The sequence below is a fragment of the Anas acuta genome, chromosome 4 (genome assembly GCF_963932015.1).
Source record: "Anas acuta chromosome 4, bAnaAcu1.1, whole genome shotgun sequence".
Taxonomy (NCBI): domain Eukaryota; kingdom Metazoa; phylum Chordata; class Aves; order Anseriformes; family Anatidae; genus Anas; species Anas acuta.
Genome location: NC_088982.1, coordinates 15,436,359 through 15,455,958, shown reverse-complemented (window position 1 = coordinate 15,455,958; position 19,600 = coordinate 15,436,359). Strand labels below are relative to the sequence as shown.

The window sequence follows — 19,600 nt, the reverse complement described above, 5'->3', positions numbered from 1 at the left end:
GAGCAGTCTCCATATAGGAAAGACTTCTTTGCAGGTCTTCCAGCAAGTAGCTGCTGCATTGTACCAAAATAATTACATGTGGAATTGAGGAATATAAATCAAATGCCAAGTAATCCAAGGCACCTTTTTCTTTGTATATATTTACTATTAAAATATGAATGTCTTATATATCTCCTTATTTTTTCTTTTGCTTTAGGTAGTAACTTTGATGAATTGATCCTATGTGTGCATCTGGACAAAACCAAGTGTCCGAGAAACCAAGAATTTCAGCAAAATGCTTTGATCTTTCTTTGTGCCGGTGTCAGGAAGAATCATGCCTCTGAAATTCAGAAATACTGACATAACCTTGGTTTGGACTGCTGACTTAAGGAGTTACATGGAAATGAATATAACCTCTAAAAGCTCTGTAAGCTGGAGTCTAAATGGTTTGCACTGAAATGAATAAATTGCTTCTTGAAAGCAGTGTATTACTCATTGAGAAAGATATACCTATTGAATGAAGCAGCAGCAGTGCAGCTCAGCAGGTGAAATATCATCAGGCTGTTGTGATACATTGCTTTCTCAACTCTATTTATCTTCTATTTACTCTCATGTATTATTTCTTGGATGGAATTCATCACCTACAGAAATAAATATATTAAATAAGCCGCATTTCCACATAAAACTAAAGTTCCTACTGACTAAATTGCCTAGTGTGTCAGTGTGGTTATCCTGAGTATGAACTACGTGCCAGTGGATAAATTAAACAGATTAGTGAAAAGTGAATGTTTCAGTAAATGTCTTAGTGAATAAATATGATCTGAACCTAGCGGGTGACCTGTGGAAGGTAAATAAAAATAAAATATTATATGAACCGCACCAACAATGGAAACAGACTCAGTAGGGAATGAAATAAGCTGCTTTTCAGATTTTTGTATCTTTGCCTATCACCAAAACACAGAAATGCTTTTAGGCAGATTTATGAAGATTTAAGGAATGTAGATAATACTTTAAATCCTGACATTCATTAGTAACTTTTTCCTTCGTATTGTGTGAGAATTGTGAAAAATTATTTAGGACTAGTTTTACTTATTGCCTCTGAAATGAATTCATAGTAATGTAAACCATATGAAAACCAGTAATGAGAAAAGTGAAGGTATTTATTCAAAGAAACGTACTCATATCAGTTTGAAGATGAAGTTTTCAACACAACTAAAATATTTAGTTACTTATCTTTGTTAAAAGTGTTCAACAGTGGAACATGAAACTGACTTTGTCACTCTACCAGGTCTAAAGAAATTTTGAGAGATTGTGGGGGCTATTTTGTTTCAAATAACTTTATTTTTATTTCTGTATATTCACATACATACTTCCCAAGTAATTTTATTTATTTATATATGTAAATATTTATATACATATTGATATATCTTATGAGTCTAATGAACACCAATCTTCTTAATGTTGTTTGAGGGCTTCCTGGTGGTATCAGGTTTGTATGAGTTCTTGCATTCTCCTTCAGAAAGCCCAAGAGCTGGTGCTGCAATAAAGACATGCTTTCTCCTGGCAATTTGTCCTGGTGATACTAATATCTCTCTGCTGATGGTAGACAAAGTGTAGCTGATTAACTTAGTCCAGATGCCTAACTTCACGTGCCACTATAGCATGTATGGAATGCCATATATACTGTATAGAAATCTGATTAATTTCAAATTTAATCCTAAAAAGATTCTGGTCTTTGTTATCCTACAACATCTTGAAACCAAACCAGAGCAACCCCCACCTTATGGTGTAAATACTGGAAAGACTTCAGCCCAAGATATTTTCACTATAAATTCAATTTTAGTCAGAGGGAATACACCTAATGAAACATCATGTCATCGGAGTTGATCTATTTTCAAGTAAAATAGCAGTAATAGCAATGATTTATTTAGGAAAAAGTCTTGAGATCCTGAATGAGGGCAGGGACATACGCTACTTGTATACATACATTGTCCATACATGTAGTAAAAAGATTCTGCTTGCCAAAACCTATAGGAATAATTCATCAGAATTATTTGTTTTTAACAGTTTCTGCCAAAATATTAAACTGTTCAAATAGCTACATAATCCAAATGGGAAAACTTAGGCAAGCTAAAATGACTTTTCTATGACTGTACAAAAATAAATCTAAAATTATTAAGTAGAGGGAGGCAATAACTCTTGGTTTACTTATTCCCATGATGTCATTTTCAACATAGGTGTGGTTAAAATATCTCTTTTATATTTCAATCATTTTTACTAAATTATTGCAGGGAAGCAGCTTGATTTAAGTTAGGATGGTAGCCAGTAACTTTTCATTACAATGGCCCATTTTTCTCTATTCAATGGTGAAAAATTAGTTTTGTCTGAAAATTTCCAGATTTATGATAAGCCACAAATATGTTTCTCTAGAGCCTGAAGAAAATCAGTCATGCTGTTTTCTTAAGTATAGTTTATAGGAAATTTTCTAACTTGAAGATGTGAAATATTTATGAGTGTTGCCGTAATAAAAACTGATTTGTTAGTCCTAATATAAACTCCAATATGAAGTCCAATGTTGTAAACCTATTTCTATGTTATTTTCTTAAATTAAATATGTAATGAAATACTTTTATTAGTTGTGTTTTTGCATAATGCATGTTATAGGCCCGATCCCACATCTATTGTGTGTCCTGGATGTTACAGGCCTGCTGTGATCCTCTGTTCTCTCCTGTGGAAATTCCCTGCGGGTAGCAGTGAGCGCTGCTGAGTGCCTTCGTTTGTGCCTTGTGCTGTCACTGCTGGGCTGTGAGGAACTGGAATAAATCATTGGTATAAAATGGTGATTGGGCAGAATTTTGCACTCATTTCGTGCTTGATTTGCAGATGTATAAATGGTCATACAGCACAATGATGAACTGAATCTCTAAGTGTTTTCTTCCCTATTTTTCATGGGAAGCAGCCCTTGTATAAAACTAATAAATTTGATGTCTAGTTAGAAAAATAATCCCCTTTAGTCTTCCACCACACCATGAAATAAAGTGAGGGTTATACAGGCGTTGCCACTTTGATTTGTGGGCAGAATTGTACACCTGTTCACTGCATAAAGCAGCAATCACATCCTCAAAGACACACGTTAATGCATGGGGAAATGAGGGATCAGATGCAGGGGGTGTAAATTAGTATTCCATATATAACTGTACTGCTAACATTTCTTCATTTTGCAATCTCAGCAGTATTTTTGTGAAATTTTGTTTGATTGTAACTTTCTTAATTAAATCAAGAAAACAACAAAACAAACCAAAACAGGACTGAAATTTCCCCCACTTTGTTCATCAAAGAAGTGGGAGTAGGGGTTGTGTAACACAGACCACTAGCATTTGAAATTCTTTGCATAACTGCTAGAAATAACAGATTTCTGTGTATCTGGGTCTGATAAAACCAGACTGTAATTTCTTTCAAAATAAGTGCATCTCTAAACGTGAAATAAAAGGTGGCCAGTCTTGACTTGAAGGTGTTGAATATTGAAGGAGGTACCCCTAGTTAATTTTTACAGTCCTTGATTACTACCATTGGTTAAAGGTGTTCCTCATTTCCAGTGGGAATTTTACAGTTTCTAAGTAGCGGGTCTTGCCATGCCCTTATCTGATGGAACAAAGTACCAGCTACTACCAGAAATTTGCAGACTGTGATCAGCTCACCTCTTAACCTTCCCATTGACAGGAAAGCCAAACTGACATTGTTAGATCTCCTGTGGAAGAACTGCATCTCCATGGGTAGAACTGCAACCGTTTTTTTTTAAAGAATTTTCCAGTACGTTTGTGAAACCTTGACATAAGTAGTAAGTTTCATAAGTAATAAGTTTCATAAGTAATGCTGCTCCTCATACCTACTTGTATTTCCAGTGGTCATACATCCAAAGCACTGTAGCAACAGCCTACTCTTATGACTCACATTAACTGATTATCCATGATGTCCCATGTATCTTTTCCAAGTTCTCTGATTTCCTGAATGCAATCTTCCATCTCGGATTTGACCTACATTTATTTTATTGCATTTGGCCATATTAGAATACAAGTAAGCCTACTTTAGTGACGTGACTCAGTTTGTTCCATATAATTTGCTCTCATTACTGGTTACTGTTCTATCAGGCTTTTGGCATCCATAATTTTTCTAGCAAAAAGTTTTTATTTTCTTCCACATTTTTCACAAAGACATTGAATGGCATTGAAATAGTAACAAAACCACTTGGAATTACATTGAAAATACCCAACAGCATACTGATTCTTTATCTGCGAGTTTTCAGTTCTCTCAGTTTTCAATTATTTTATATGCTTAGAAACTTTGTTCTGTTCTTTTAAGACTGTGATCAGGCAGTCCTCAGCTAGTACAAATCTGCAGGCACTTTTTGGGAGGTTAATTGCTTAGGACTAGAGGGAATGGCCTCAAGTTGTGCTAGGGGAGCTTTGGGTTGGAAATCAGGAGACATTTCTTCTCAGAAAGAGCAGTCAGGCATTGGGACAGGTTGCCCAGGGAAGTGGTGGAGTCGCTTTCAAGGAAAGGTTGGATGTGGTGCTTACGGACATGGTTTAGTGGGTGACATTGTTGGTAGGGGGATAGTTGCACCAGATGATCTTGGAGGACTTTTCCAACCATAATGATTCTGTGATTCTATGAATGTCTTTTGTTGGTGTAAATATCAGACGAGAATGTGCTTGTGACCTGTTCAGCTGAATTCTGAAGCAGACATTCCTATTTTATTCCTTTTAAAAAAAAAAAAAAAAACAACATAAAAAAATATATATTTTCTGTTTTTAATGCATTTTCTGTCTTAAAATGACCAAAGATGATATTGCTGTCAATTATTCAATTTTATTTTAATATCATATACAAAATATCCATTCTACATTCCAACTTTATATATTTTTATATAAAATCCAATGTACAGTATCTTAAATTTGTTTAAATAGTTTTATCAACATAACTTTCGAGAGCAGTCAGTCCTGGAGCGATGCAGTCTTTTATTAATTATTGTTCCTTTAGATATCCCTGCTGTTTGGTAAAGAATCCAGCTTAGATTCTAGAAACATCCATCTGAACTCAGATTTGGTTCCTGTCAAAGCAAAATTCAACTCCCAGATTGGTCCTTCTCAGTTTTGTGTCCCACACATGGCTAGATAAAATCCTGTGCTGGAGTGTCCAGTATGGGTGTGATTCGATGTCATCTGCTTCAGAGGTCATCTTCGTCTGATAAAGCATCGAGATAATCTGTATCGACATATAAAAGAAATCCAGAAAACAAGCTGTCTGCCCATGTTGGGTCTGAAAAGAGACCATTTTGGTCAGCATAGAAGATCTCGAGCCATACTTCATCTTCTGGCTGAAGGTAGATGACCGTAGATCCAGAAGCTACGTCGTGGTTTCCTGTGTTGGCATCAAATGTCTTTATCCGGTACTTCCCATTGTGAACCAGCCCGATCGCAAGGTGCTTGTTTGCCAAGGTGATATCATAAGAAAAATAATAAATCCCTGGGATGGCACAAATAAACTTCCCCGTGGAAGGGTTGTAATGCTCACCCTCATTGAAGAGGACTTTATTGAACACAATCGGTAATCTTTCCTCAGGGTAGCTGGTGGTGATGCCAACAGAAAAGGCAGATTTCAGCACGATCTGTCCACACTTACAGACCCCCGGTGCACCTGGCTCTCCTCGGTCTCCTTTATCTCCCTTAGGTCCAGGTGGTCCAGCTGGACCTACTTCACCTTTGGCACCAGCCAGTCCTCCAGGTCCTTTTTTACCAGACTGGCCTTGGTCTCCTTTCTCTCCAGCTGGTCCTAACGGCCCAGTTTTTCCTCTTAAACCTTCAAAAACATTTCAAGTTAGTTAATCATTGCACATATCATCTCAGTAAGTGTTTGTGTGGGCTACTGGGTTTGTCTGGACAAGCCAAAAAAGCAGGGTCAGAATTTCAAAATACTCCAAAAATACTTTCAAAATCTTCTAATAAGTTTGTGAAAGGAATGGCAGGCTGGAGCAGAGCAGTGGACCCCACAGCCCAGGAGCCCCTTTTTTTTCTATACACATCCTTCATTTTTCCCAATTTTGGTTTAGTATCCATGCATAGGAAAGTTATGTCTTTACATTTATTTGCATGTATCTCCCTATATGCATATTTGGCATATCTAAAATATATCTTTTCTTTCTCTCACCACATATACATGCATCACACTTAAGCCCACACAGGCACGTGCACCCATTCATCACATGCACATATAACAGTGATGGGGAAAGGGTTTATTTTGTTGTACTACGGTGATAGTTTACACAAATATTCGATACCTGCGCTCCCTTTTTCACCTTTTTCTCCCTTCCTGCCATCTCTACCGTCTCTTCCAGGAAGACCAATGCGTCCGTGTGGCCCTGGGGATCCGTTAGCTCCAGGGGGACCTACAGGGCCTGGCAACCCGGGGATGCTGCAAATGTATTTGGTGTAGTAATTCTCTCCTTTGAACTGGCTTTGAAGAGGTTGTTCGCTTGTGTAGATGGCAAAGCTTGTAACGTAAAGCAACACAAACATCCTTGGATCTGGAAAAAATGCATATATGTAAGAGTTTGTGCACACCATGGCTCTCTGATCGCAGTCAGATGGCTCTGAGAGTGCTAACAAGCATCACACAGTGATGCATTATGCACATGTACATGCACAGGGACCAAACGGGCATTTCCAAGTCATCAGGATCCATGTGCAAGGCAAGAGGGAAAGCCTGCCATGCTGAACATTTTTTTGCTCACAGTATATGCTACTCTATGTCTTCCAAGTAGCCTGTAGGCTGACATAGTGTAACTTGCAAACACCAGCTTTCTGGACCAAATTTTGACATTTACAAAAAAAGAATCTTGATTTTTCAATGCCAAGCCCTTTGCTGGCATGTTTTATTTTGTCTTTGTGTATTTTGACCTGTATTTTGTGTGTTTATATATTACAGAGAATATAAGTCCTGCCGGAGGGAGCTGTACCTATGCCAGGAGGATATGCCAGTGGGAGCAGTCTTTTCGAGTGAGGACAAAGCTTGCACCTTCACTTCATTTTGAAGCCCATGAGATTATAAATGGATCTCCAGCCTGATTACCCATAGCAGAAACTCGCTAAGTCTTCAGAAGGGACACCAGTAAGAGATTACAGCTTCAGTGCTTGGTTGTACCCCCTGGTGCAGTCGGTCAGGCGGAACCAGACAGCTGCCCTGTGCAGAGCAGCTGCAAAGGGGCTGCCAGCCAGGTTTTCTCTTTAAGCCTGGCTTGGGCTGTCACATGAAACAAACTGAGTCACAATATCTTAAAATAAAATTCTTTGAAGTATTCCATATTGTGGTTGGATGTTTTCATAAACGACTCGGAGTAAATTGGATTTCTCTGTTGCACAATATACACTGAGGGAATAAAGAAAAAGCTCTGTACATACAGGAATGTGCTGAGGAGTGGCAGTACCTGATACACAAAGATGTGTGAAGTTAGTGTTGCACTAGCTGAGACTCAGTCATGGGTCAGGTGAGATTTTGTGAGTCAAGCTGTTTCTTCTAGCTCACTGGCTGGATTCTCAGAACGCGTCTGTGGGGGGTTTTGTTTGGGTTGTCCATTCCTTCAGAGCTAATTTACAGCACAGAAGCAAATCAGAGTCCACTGGTTTCTGTGGGATGAAAAAGAAGATAGAGAGTGGGGGACTCAGAAAAATATCTCTGTGAAATGCCACCTACCTTTATTTTACAGTGAATATCAGATTAATTCTCAAACTCATTGTTTAAGAAATTACAAAATGATTCAATAAAGTAATTCTTCACAGCCCCTTCTCAGTTATATGATTGGCACTGACTGATTGATTTAAACAAAACAAAACAAAAACACAAACAGATAGATTTGCTTGCAGTTCATAATATTTCCTTGGCCATGACATAATATATGGCATAGCCAAATCTATTCAGCACAGCAAAAAAACAGCATATTCACACTCACATGCACATACACACTCTTTACCAAGAACAGGAAATGTGAGGCTGCATCTTGATATTGATGCAGAAAAAAAAGCATGAAGATTGTTGTTGAAGAGAAGTGATGCTCCGAAATTATCTTCAGTGGTTTATATGCTGCTTTTCATATTAAGCGTCTTGTATCAAATTGGCAGAAACCAAACTATTAATTTTGCCATCATTTGATAAAGGCTCACAATACAGGCAGGCACAACAGCTTCCAAGAGTGGATTAACATATGAATGTGTAACATTACAGGAGAAGAGCAAATGATAACTCCAAGGCAGTAGTTAGCTATAAGCACAAACTTCACAGCAACGTTTGCTCTGATGTTCTACTGAGGGTACCCAAATAAAGCTCATAGATTTTCATGGGACTTAAATTGGGGACAACAAAGCTCTTTGCAGAGAAGAGTAATTTAAAGCAGTTAGACAGGAGGGAGCAGCTTGGAGGGAGCTGATGCCTTAGGCTGCCTGTGGATTTTACACAGAGCTGATGGATAAGAAGCAGACACAACCTAAGGATCAAGGGCTGGAACAAAAATTGCCCTTTGCCAGATGAAAGTCTGAATCAACAGGCTCGATGTTCTCACATCGTGTTGTACATAAGCCAGGCAAAAATAATATCAACAACTGCTGGGTTTGCCTAATTCCAGGGTATTCTACAAACCAGAATGAGAACTTGCACACAGCTGCTTGTCCCTGGCTGGCCAGGAGCTTCCTGATGCAAGAAGCTGTCTCCAGCTCCCAGACCTTTCCACCTGTTCTTCTCATGTGCCTACAAGAAATATGGGACACGTGTCTGCTAAGGCCATGGAAATAATGTACTTTGGGAAGGGTTTTGGAAAACCCCTCCCAGATCAATTTTTCAGGAGTCACCTATATTGCAACAAAGCACTTGATCACATAGAGTTAACTGATAGGCAGAAAATGAGTCAAATATTAGACTTTGCTTCTTGTTTCTGGTTGTTCTTTTCAAAAAATAGACACTTTTGTCTGTAAGCTGGAATAGGAAACAATGTCATTTATATGTGCCAAATACTTTTTGTTCAAAGAAAAACAACTTTTTGAGGAGTTCGTTCTTTTATCCAAATCACAAAGCCAGAATAAGCAGATGGTATTCTTGTTAACAGCAATAACAATCATCTTCACTAGAGTCAGCACCAAAGATAATAATGATATGATTCTAACACAGGATTAGAACAATGTTCCTCCAGGTTTAGAAAGTAGCATTTCAATAGGTACCAAATCCAGTAGGCAGAGTAAGAGTGCACGCCGAAGCTTTCACTGGAAGGCTATAGACATGCTCATCACTTTTAACACACAGCAATTTCTGGAACAGTTTTATTAAATGAAGGTGGCATGAGCAGCATGATCACAGCCCTTGTGCATGAACCTAAAAGATCATCTAATTTTTTTCAATATCAGAAAAATATTTTCAAAGCTATTCTGGACCTAATATGCTACAAATCTGTTGACATGACAGATCTACATTGGAAAGTTGCTCCATTCATTGCATTCCTATCAAAGCTACATACTGGGTAACAGGGTCGTTAGCATCAAGTCTCGCTGCATTTTCAACACACTCAGACTGTACTCATTAACATTTTTTTAAGCTTAAGAATTAAGGGGTATGCAGCAAATTCCCAGTTTTGAGACTTCCTGGTATATGACCTAATTGTCCTCCCTTGTCCAGCTATGCACATCTTAATTTTAAAATTTACTAATTGGCATTGTCATGAAACAATCACAAAAGATTTCCCATCAATCTTTTATAAATAAAAGCTGGGTCAAAAGCCAGTAATTGTTAGTCACAAGCTATCCTGGCTGTATTCCTGCAAGCTCTGAGTTCACTTCCAGCACATATGCACAAACATCTGAGAAGGAGGGGAAAATGTATTTAACTTCCTTGTGAAAAAAAGATGTAGATGAGAAGTATTAATACTCCTGGTCGCTTTCTATCTGCAGCATTGGTGATGGCAATGGCATTGGCAATGGCTTAGCAGTGCAGAACATAATAGTGTGTACATATTGTGCCTCTTGAATAGCAAAGGCCCATACTGCTTCACATCACTGCACCTTGCATCCCCACTGGGGGATGTCCAGGCCTTCTCCAGCTCTCCATCCACAGGAGATCTGTGGTAGAAGAAATGAGGTTGAGAAGGAGATAATAAGTCAGGATGAGAAGGAAAGAGAGATACTCTTGACAGTTAGCTTGGATAGACAAGCAGCTGTGCTTGTCTTTTTCTGGTCCACATTTCCCTCCAAGCCAGCTGAGTCTTCATGTTCAGACTACCCTATAACTGCCCTATATAGCTTCAGGAACCGTGTCATGGAGTCTAGGATGCCAAGCACTGCAGGTTTTTTGCATGAAATGATTTTTATGTTATCTAAAACAAAAGTCTTCCCTGTTTGTTTGTTTGTTTGCTTTGTCTAGCCATTTTATGTTGGCCATTCACCTCCAGTTGAGCACAGGCTTACGGATGTGTCAGTTTTGTTTTGTATTACAGAGACTGTGCTGGACTTCCAGAGCTCCACCAGTGCCTTGCAAGAAAAGAATCCAGCCCACAGGTGGCCATTGCCACGCTCCATGGGTTAGTTTCACAATCCATCAATCCTCACGTAGTTTCACATTGTCTTTATTTCCCTTAAGGGGGATAGAGTGACCTGAAACTTTCTGAGCACTCTGAACTTTTGATTCCCAGTCCTAGAATGACTGATCATGCCCAAAGGGATCAGCTAGTGGAAAAGAACATTAGCTAAATATTTCTGAGAAAACAATCCATAAAGGCCTTATTAGCAGTGCTGACATTTAATGGTCTCATTTGCTTCAGTGTGCACTCAGTCATGTTTGAACAGCCTCCTTCATAACCACATTGAGTGCAGTCAGATTCTTCAACCATGTCTTCACAAAAAAATAGAGAGCTTATAATCAAGACCAGAAGTTCAATGTGTTTGATTTTTAAAATATCAGAGCAGTGAGAGTCATTTCATTTCTCAGTCTCTGACTTGAAACATACTGTCCCTTTCTGGTTCCAGCATTTCTTATTATTTACAAGGTTGTTTTTGCTAAAAATGCCCTAGAATCCGATCAAGGCATGTATCAGTGAGATAGTCTGCCTCAGCTGGGGGGAATTTTCACATGAGGGCTGGCAAGCAAAGCAATTTTGCCACTAACTGCACCAGAACACAGAAAGAGATAAATGAAACCTGACAGAATTTGTCTTGACAGGCAGCTGAGAAGTTAGGCCATTTGCTTACAGTTTGCAATGTGGGGACAATAAGAAGTTTGCTTGCAATTTCTTTCTTACTGAAAAATGGTCAGTATTTCACTCTGGAAGACTCAGGATCCTTACACCTAGGCTACAGACCTTTTAAAAGGTTCCTTTATTTCCCTAAAAAAAGAGAGAGAGAGAGAGAGAGAAGAGCCATAAATCACAATAGGCTGGCTTCAGGAATCACTTGCAGTTTGAAGGTTTAATTGTGAATATGATCTGGAGACAAGCATGTGGAAACATATAGGCATCTAAACATGTGGATGGATGCCTAGAGCACTGTGTCCATCTCCTGGGGAGTTCCCTTCAGTTCAGGCGGGCATCCTTGTACTGATTCCTCCCCAGTTTTGCCAGAGCTGATGAGAATTTCCATCTCCTATCTTAGATCATTCAGATTTCCATCCTTGGGATGACAAAAGTGAAATGGAGAACAGACTGGGCAAACCATTTTGAATGGCATGGAAAGAGCTAAAATAGCCAAAAATGAAAATATCAGACTACTGGGTACATAAGAACAAACAAGAACAAAATTCATAGATTGTTGCCACACATCATAAGGGACTTACTTCCTCTGCCTTGTGCTCACTTTCCTTTACACCTGGGTTTTGTGAATGAAAAGTGCATAAAAAGTGCCCAGGGGTGAATGACAGCTGGCCAAGTGAGCTCAGGACACAGAGAGCAAGCCCAAGTTAGGGCACTTCACTGGATTTCTGGCTAAATGGTTTCTAGTCCCTGGGCATGGCTTAATTCTTACCCACTCAGGTAAATGTCATTTGTTACCCACAGGCACCTCTGAAGTCTGCTTCTCCTTCACCCAGTTGCTCCCTCGGTGACAGCATACTGTACCAAAGAGCAGTGTTCACCATCTCATCCAGAGAAGGAAGCTTCCAGACCCCAAAAGGGACACTCCTCCCCCAGCACATTGTTGCCTTCTGGAAGCCCATCAGATGATATCACCCAGGCACGGAGCCTTTCCGGGAACCCTGCGGAAAAGCAGGCACCCAGCCAGGGACATCTCTACATCAAGCCCAGCAAAGATTGAAGGAGCAATTTAATTCCTTGGTCAGGGTTAATCCAGCTGATTTGCCCTAAATTGGTCTGGGGAAGGCTCACACAAACTTATCTGCTGGAGGAGCAGTGGAAACTATGGTCTGGGGCAGGGAGCAGCCAAAAGTGGTGATCTCCTCTCCCTGTTGTGCTCTATGTGGAAGAGGTCACCTGTACAGGGTTTGACAGGAATTATTATTATTATTATTATTATTATTATTTTTTTTTTTTCACACTGCAAACACTTACAGTTATGGTAGCAACATTTAAGTGTACAGAGGGTCCCTCTGTGCTGCTGTTATAACACAGCAAGGCATTAACTTTTCCAAGAGGAGAACTGGAAACTTTGCCAACATGGGCAAATCCCCAACTAATGCTGGCATGGCAGAAATGGCTTGGTAAACACTATTTGTTGTGGTTCCTTGATTTCATGTGATATTGTAAGTGGTCTCTAACACACTGGTAAGTGCAAAGGTATTATAAAGTCACCTTTCCCTTCTCTGTAGAATTAAATTTTGACACCTTAATTTTCTAACTGCAAAATTTGGATAAGTATGCATGTCTGACAAGACAGTTGAAGACTGATTACTTTTTATTTACATGTATATGACACTTAGAAGATGGAAGGCATTGTAAAGTTCCTATAGTCTCAATTTTATTCCTGAGAGTGTATGTGTAGCCACACAAAAGCAGGAATTTCTAGAGTGCTCCATGCTGGGAGCCAAGGCAGGTGCTGCCAAGCTGTGCTCTCATGAATGCAGAACTGCACATACCAGCAGGGCCCAGACAATACAAGCCCTGAAAAAATCTCATTACAGCTCCCAGGTTTCTGCTTGAGAACCTTCACAAGGTAACTACACCATCGTGTGTTTGAAAACAGATGTAGCAAACCTGTATTCTGGAATTAGATGTTCCTGAGTAAGAAGTAACTTCAAGGTGCTGAGATCTTTGAGCTCATTTATGAAAGTTCCCCGAAGTTCCAGTTTATAAAAAGCCTATATCAGACCCTGGCTGCACAGGCTCACAGAGCTCAGTGCCTGAGCAATGTGTAGCCTCTGAATGCTGCTAGATTTCTTGCAGGACTAAGTCTGCAGGGCACTACGTCATCCACTGCCCAGACTTAGCTGCACTGTCTCCATCTTCTGACCTTTGGTGCACCATTGTCATAGCGTCATAGAGTCAGAACATCCCGAGTTGGAAGGGACCAAAAGGATCAACAAGTCCAACTCCTGGCTCGGCACAGGACCACCCAAAAGTCAGACCAGACGTCTGAGAGTGTTGTCCAAACGCTTCTTGAACTCAATGCTCAGGAACACCAAAGGGAGAGTCTCAACATGAAACTTACTTAAGCATGACTTTACGGAGAGGTGGTGGCTGTGAAGCTGAACCTCACAAAGATGCATGTCTCAGGAGGCCATGTCTCATCTACAGAAATGATAGATGCATTTAAAAGCTTAAGCCTTGCTCTAAACCAGTGGGGCTGGAACTTCTGAAAGACTAAGGAATTTTGAAAATGGCACCAGTGCTTTGTAACCTTAGGTGCTTTTAAAAACACCACCCTGCAAACTGAGTGAAATCTCCTGACATAGGACCATGTTAACAGGTGTCCGAGCCTGAGACTGCCAGGCTGCCGCATTCTGTGCACCCTGAAGGTCTGACATGGGACTTGTCAATGTGTGAGATAAAATCCTGGCCTGGAGATCAGCGTAGTTTCCTGACGATTAGTGGCTGTGTGCAGAAAAATCCTGGTCTCGTGGAGTGAGCCTACCTCAAAGCTATTACTTCAACAGCATTACTCCTATATTTACACTGGAAAAGAAAAAGGGGAACTTGGCCTGTTTCAGTCGCATTTGTGATTGTTATGGTTAATGTCAGATCCCGGAGATAGGAGCCAGGAAGATATAAAAATAGAATGAAATTTATGTAATGTCTGCTTTTGGGTAATAGCATGTTTTTTAATTACACTTCTTCCTGATTAAATCAAATCTTTAAATAACAAGTTGATTTTCAGTGAGATTAACATCTTTGTCTGTGAGACTGAAGGACACGCATGTTAGAAAGATATCTCTAAACAGTTTTGAGCCATAAAATAAATTAAATGTCAACCCTATATGGCGTAGTGCATTCTATTGAAACAAAGGCTTGTGTTTCTGTACAAGAGCAGAGAGGATGATGCATCGTGCTTCCCATCACGCTTCACAGAAACACCAGCTCCAGCCAAGCCCACCCTCTGGCACCCACACAGCGCCTGCATTTCTAGTTTATGGGCCCGATTTTCAACAACCTCACATCCAGTGTAGGTGTGTGTATCAGGGGAGGGCTGGCTGCTCCCCTGGGAGCACTGGGGGCTGCCCACAACCCCAGCAGGGAGCAGGCTGTCAGGAATTGCTTTGGGGTTGTGTGAGACCTAACTGGGACATCAGCCCATGGGTAGTGGTCAGCTGGGCTGAACTGGGTCCTGGGCCATGGCAGGGTGGGGGACAATCCATCCCATTACTGCCCTCCTGGCTCTGGAAGCAAATTGGAAAAAAAATAAAGCGTTACGATCCTGATCTGGCAGCTTGAGCCCACTCTACACAGAGGGAAATTATAATTTTCAGCAGAAGGCACGTAGAGATCTGTTTAATTCTGTATGGATCCGTGCCCCTCTCCCTGCTGCGGCATTCACCGTGCTGCATGGCCGACTGCTGCCCTTCAAGGTTTGCTCTTTCTTTCATCAGCCTCCCGAGGAGAACCATTTCTGTGGGCTGTTTGGATTTCCAGGCCCTCAGTCTGAATTATTATTATTATTTCTGAATGTGCAAACTGCTATGTAATGTGAAGATGTAAGTGTCAAGCTTGTTGATTTGAAGAAATGTTTGGATTGTTCCTACAGCACACTGAAAATTTTCAAATCCATTAGAAGAGCTTTTTGCTTACGGTATTTCTAACACTGAAACTAATATTTTTCCCTCTGTATTTCTGACTTGGACATTTCAGGCAGGCAGCTTTAAATCTCCAAGAAAAAATATTATGAAGAAAAAATTTGTATTATTTCATTTATATGTTTTATAATTTACACAGATCTTGAAAGGGACAAACTAATGCTGTTGTATAGAGCATGAGTCTATCAATCTGTTTTGCCAACTATTATAATCTAATATAGATCCTAATTAAAAGATGTTCTAACAACCCTTTAGAAAGAATTTAACAAGCAGAAGATACTGAAGAGGAGAAAAAAGGAGAGAAGAGAAGAGGAGAGGAGAGCAGAGCAGAGCAGAGCAGAGCAGAGGAATGATGAATGCACTTAAAAAATGAAATTTTACTGTGAGACGACAACTTCAATTTGGTACACATAATCATTTGTCAGCCTGATTCTGTACACACTGAAATCAAATGGAAATCTTACTGAAGGTGTTGGATCAGATTCACAGAGAGGAAGAAAGAAAACACAGCACAGATTTTTCTTTCAGGAGATCTAATTTCTATTTCTTGATCAGCTGAATGTCTATTCTGTGGCAATTATTTAGGTTTATGTGCTTTTTTTTTCTTCATCGGTAAAACAACAACATCAATAATAACAGAGATAATATTGCTCTGGTGATGTAAAAGTAGGTTATTTCAAAAGCACTTTTCAGATTCTTCCTTTCCTAAGTAATTGGGAACTGACATTTCATATTTCAGATCAGTTCTCTCATGGGAGATTAAAATGGATAAAATCGGCATAATTCTCGCAGTTTCTTCAGTGCTGTGCGGATGAGGTCTAGTGTCTGAGAGTTGGTCAATTTTTACTTCATAACAGAGCATCAGCCATACCCCTGCTTATCACTAAGAAAAAATTCAGCCTCATGGAGCTAGGCATAGCTGCATCAAAACCAAGTGTCTTGTCTGGCCTCAAAAGTGTGTTCTCACTTAAGTTCTTACAGCAATAGTTTTACTGTTTGTTGACATTCATCCTATCTGAGAGGTGTTTGTTTCCCTAGGTTCTCCCCGGGGATATCATGAAGACGGTGCAGCTGTCAGCCACCTTGACACTCGTTGGAAGGAAAGGCTGACCTTGGGCTGCTGAGCAGGGGATTTTACCTCAGCTGTGTTCTTCATGTGAATGATGCCTGTGTGACCTCAACAGGCTCTACGTGGGACATAAGTGGGCATTCCTGGGTGGCCAGAAGTTCTCAGTGTTTGGCAACCAATTTAATTTCATTTTCAAATGAACTTGCCCTGATCTCAGCCTGCCAACAAAAGTCCCACCTAGCCCTGAGTCACAGGGTGTTAGAGCCATCCTAGGAAGACCCTGCTCCATCCAGTCTTCCTCACATTGATCAAGTTGCCACCATGTGGCAGCCAGCATGGATGGAGACTTCTTACTCAAATGAAGAATATTGAATATATTCTTCACATTGAATCTCCATATATTGAATGTATATTTAGTGGACGAAAGTCTGTGTGGTACACTGTGCTCTGAGTGTACCAGCTGGATTGGCTGAAGACTGTGAGAAAAATCTCAAATAATTTTCTTCAGACAGGATCTTCTGTGAAGCTGTTATGACAGCTGTGTGCCATAAGCATTTTTGCATTTTAAATAGCAACATTGATTTAAATGTATTATTTATCTAAGGAATTCTTCCTACTCTAAAACAAACGGTGTGCCAGAGTCACTTCTAGTGAGCTGTCACCCAGAACTATCTTTACAATTCCATTATAAAAAGAAAGAAAGAGTCATGCAAGGCTTAGAGCATATTCACTTCAAGTTTCCATGGGGGTAAAGAGTTCTGCAGTTTCCACTTAGATGACAACCTGTAAAGATCCAAAATGTATTTACTTGCAAGTAAAGCTGAAAATAGAAAAAGCATGGCCAAGATGTCTGTTGCCTTGATTAAAATGACCATTTCTTTCAGCAGTAAAAATTATTATGGCATGGAATTAAGATACACAGCTGAAAAAATTCTTAATTTTAATTTATTTTTTTTTTTTTCTAACTTAAGGTCTTTCAGATGAATTCAGGAAGTTATTATCCCTCAGCCAGGGCATAATTTAATCTTAATCAAGTGTGTGTATGCATGCATGTGTGTGCCCATGCACACATAGACTCCTGTACCTTTACAGAGCCAAAGATGTTCTGATTCTCACTTAGCTTTTCTTCAAGGCCCTGGAGCATGGTGGATGCATTTTGTGTCAGGTCTATTATTAAAGGTTTTTTTGCTGTTTGACTTTGACCGATAGAGTTAATTTTCTTTAATACAGATCTATCCTCTGATGGCCTGAATTAACGATCTCCTTAGATTTGTTTCCAGCTGATAAACAGCAGTAAGCTGGCATGTAATAAGCTGTTTTGTTCTTTTTATAGTTGTGATAGGTATCTTCACTGGGCATTGCAGAGAGTCCTATTTTGATATTTGCGATTTTGTTTTTTGCTTAAAATACACATTATGCCTTGAACAGGATAATTGCAGCTGAAAAGCCTCCTATGTTCAAACACTGTGTTTTTCCTGCTCAGAATTCCCACTTTCTTTCTGCGAGGTGCTCTGATGCGTTATGAGGCTTCTGGCTTTCCTCATTCTCTGGGAAAGTTTAAATTCATGTACGTGTACATATGCACACACACATTGAAAAATTAAAAAAAAATGTTTTATAAACTTATCAGCTTGTGGGGGAAAATGTGGAAAAACTATTTGGAGACAATTTTATCGATGCTGCTTCTGTCTTATCGATTTATTTTTTTTATTCTCCTTACTATATTAATACATGAAAGTAGGTTACTGTAGAAGTTCATAAGCCACTGCTCTTCCTTTGCCATGAAATTAATTGGTGTCCAAGTTTGTTCTCTTGGGGCAATTAAGAAGTCATCCATAACAGTCATTTCATTATGTCTCTCTTTTTTTTGGCTTAATATTATATCTGAATGACTCTGCTAACTATGATCACAAGGCTGTTTAGCCCAGTCCTTTGCCCTCTGGCAGCATCCTGCAGCAGGCTCTTGTGCTCCTTCCCGAGGAGATGGGCAGCATATGGTCATACTTGCCCACGGGCTGTCTTCCTGTTTTTGGTATGTAGCAAAGGTCTTGTGAACTGGAGATATTTTCTGAATCTTTGTTTTCTGTCAGTCTTGCTGGACTCTTTTCCATAAACTTGGAACTGTTTTAAACTCTGGCTTTCCACATCAGTGAATTTGTTGGATTAATTATGGACAGAACATATTTGTCTCCTTTCAACCTTTTTGACTTTAGATGTTTTTAACGGATATTCTCGTTTGATTCCCCCTATTTCTTGCATTACAACAGACAGTGATTAATCTGCTCTTTAGTATGTTATCTTAGAGAAGCAGTAACTTTGGACTCCTTATGGTCGCCACAAATGTTTGCGTTGAGTATTTTAAATGTACAATTCGAAATTCTATTGGTTATGTGGTCAGCTGAATTGTAAGAGTCATCTGCTCTTCTCCTCTGGTGTATTAACATTAGTAAGCGAGATTTTGAAAGACATACAAGTTCAGCAGGTCTCACATCTTCACTGCTTTCATGTTATGTTCTTGGATCTGCGTAGACTCATTGTCTCTAACAAAGATGCAGAAGTGCAGCTGCAAAAGTGCAGCTGCCTGATGCCATGTTATCTGGTCTCGGCCAACAATGTGCAACATGGGACAGAATCTCCCTGCTGCAGTGATTGTCATTCTGCAGTACTTAAAAGCCAAGAAAAGTAGTAAAAAAACCCAAATATAATATTTTCCAGGAGACATCAGTGGTTCTTATAGGAAAAACACTTTGAATACATCAAAGCTTCATAAACTCTCATGGGTTTGCTACAGGCAGCTGAAAGAACAATTCTCCAGATACCCTGTAAAATATTGCTTGTGCTGACACACTTCTAACACAATAATTGTGGTTTCTTAATACAGATGTGTCTTGTTATTATTCAAAGTGAAGTATGTTTATTTATCTGTTTTAACCACACAACATCAAATTTTGCCAACCCTTGCTTTGCTGTTTTGCCAACCCTTTACTTTTGCTAGAAGTATCCAGCTGGATATAGCGTTGTCACGGATGACCACATGTCCTCACAGACAGCATTGGTGAGGTTATGGGGTGATTTTGGTCGCCATTCCCTGTCAGGGGAGCTCCTTTCAGGAGCCCGAATCTGTTCTGTTCCCAGCAGTCATATTGTAGAAAGACCCTTTATCTCTTTGTCTCCAGGCTATTGGATGTGGATTCCCCTAGATCTCTCTTTAATAGCCAGACACTGAGGATGAAGGTGAGAAGGAAGGAGAGATGGAGCAGCACGAAAAGCCCTGCAGCTGTGAGCAGC

The 19,600-nt window shown here is 39.8% G+C and overlaps 1 protein-coding gene across 2 annotated transcripts in view; it reads right to left on the bottom strand.

Annotated features, from left to right (window-relative positions):
- Window positions 1-4,828: 4,828 nt before the first annotated feature.
- C1QTNF7 (C1q and TNF related 7) overlaps window positions 4,829-19,600 on the bottom strand; it is a 49,927-nt gene continuing 35,155 nt past the window's right edge. For both annotated transcript variants that reach the window (XM_068679947.1, XM_068679946.1), the window contains exons 2-4: window positions 7,463-7,661; window positions 6,317-6,562; window positions 4,829-5,838 (exon numbers count right to left, since the gene is read on the bottom strand). In XM_068679947.1, coding sequence (XP_068536048.1) covers window positions 5,207-5,838; window positions 6,317-6,554 — 870 coding nt within the window. In that variant the 5' untranslated portion in view covers window positions 6,555-6,562; window positions 7,463-7,661 and the 3' untranslated portion in view covers window positions 4,829-5,206. The remainder of the gene's footprint in view (window positions 5,839-6,316; window positions 6,563-7,462; window positions 7,662-19,600) is intronic.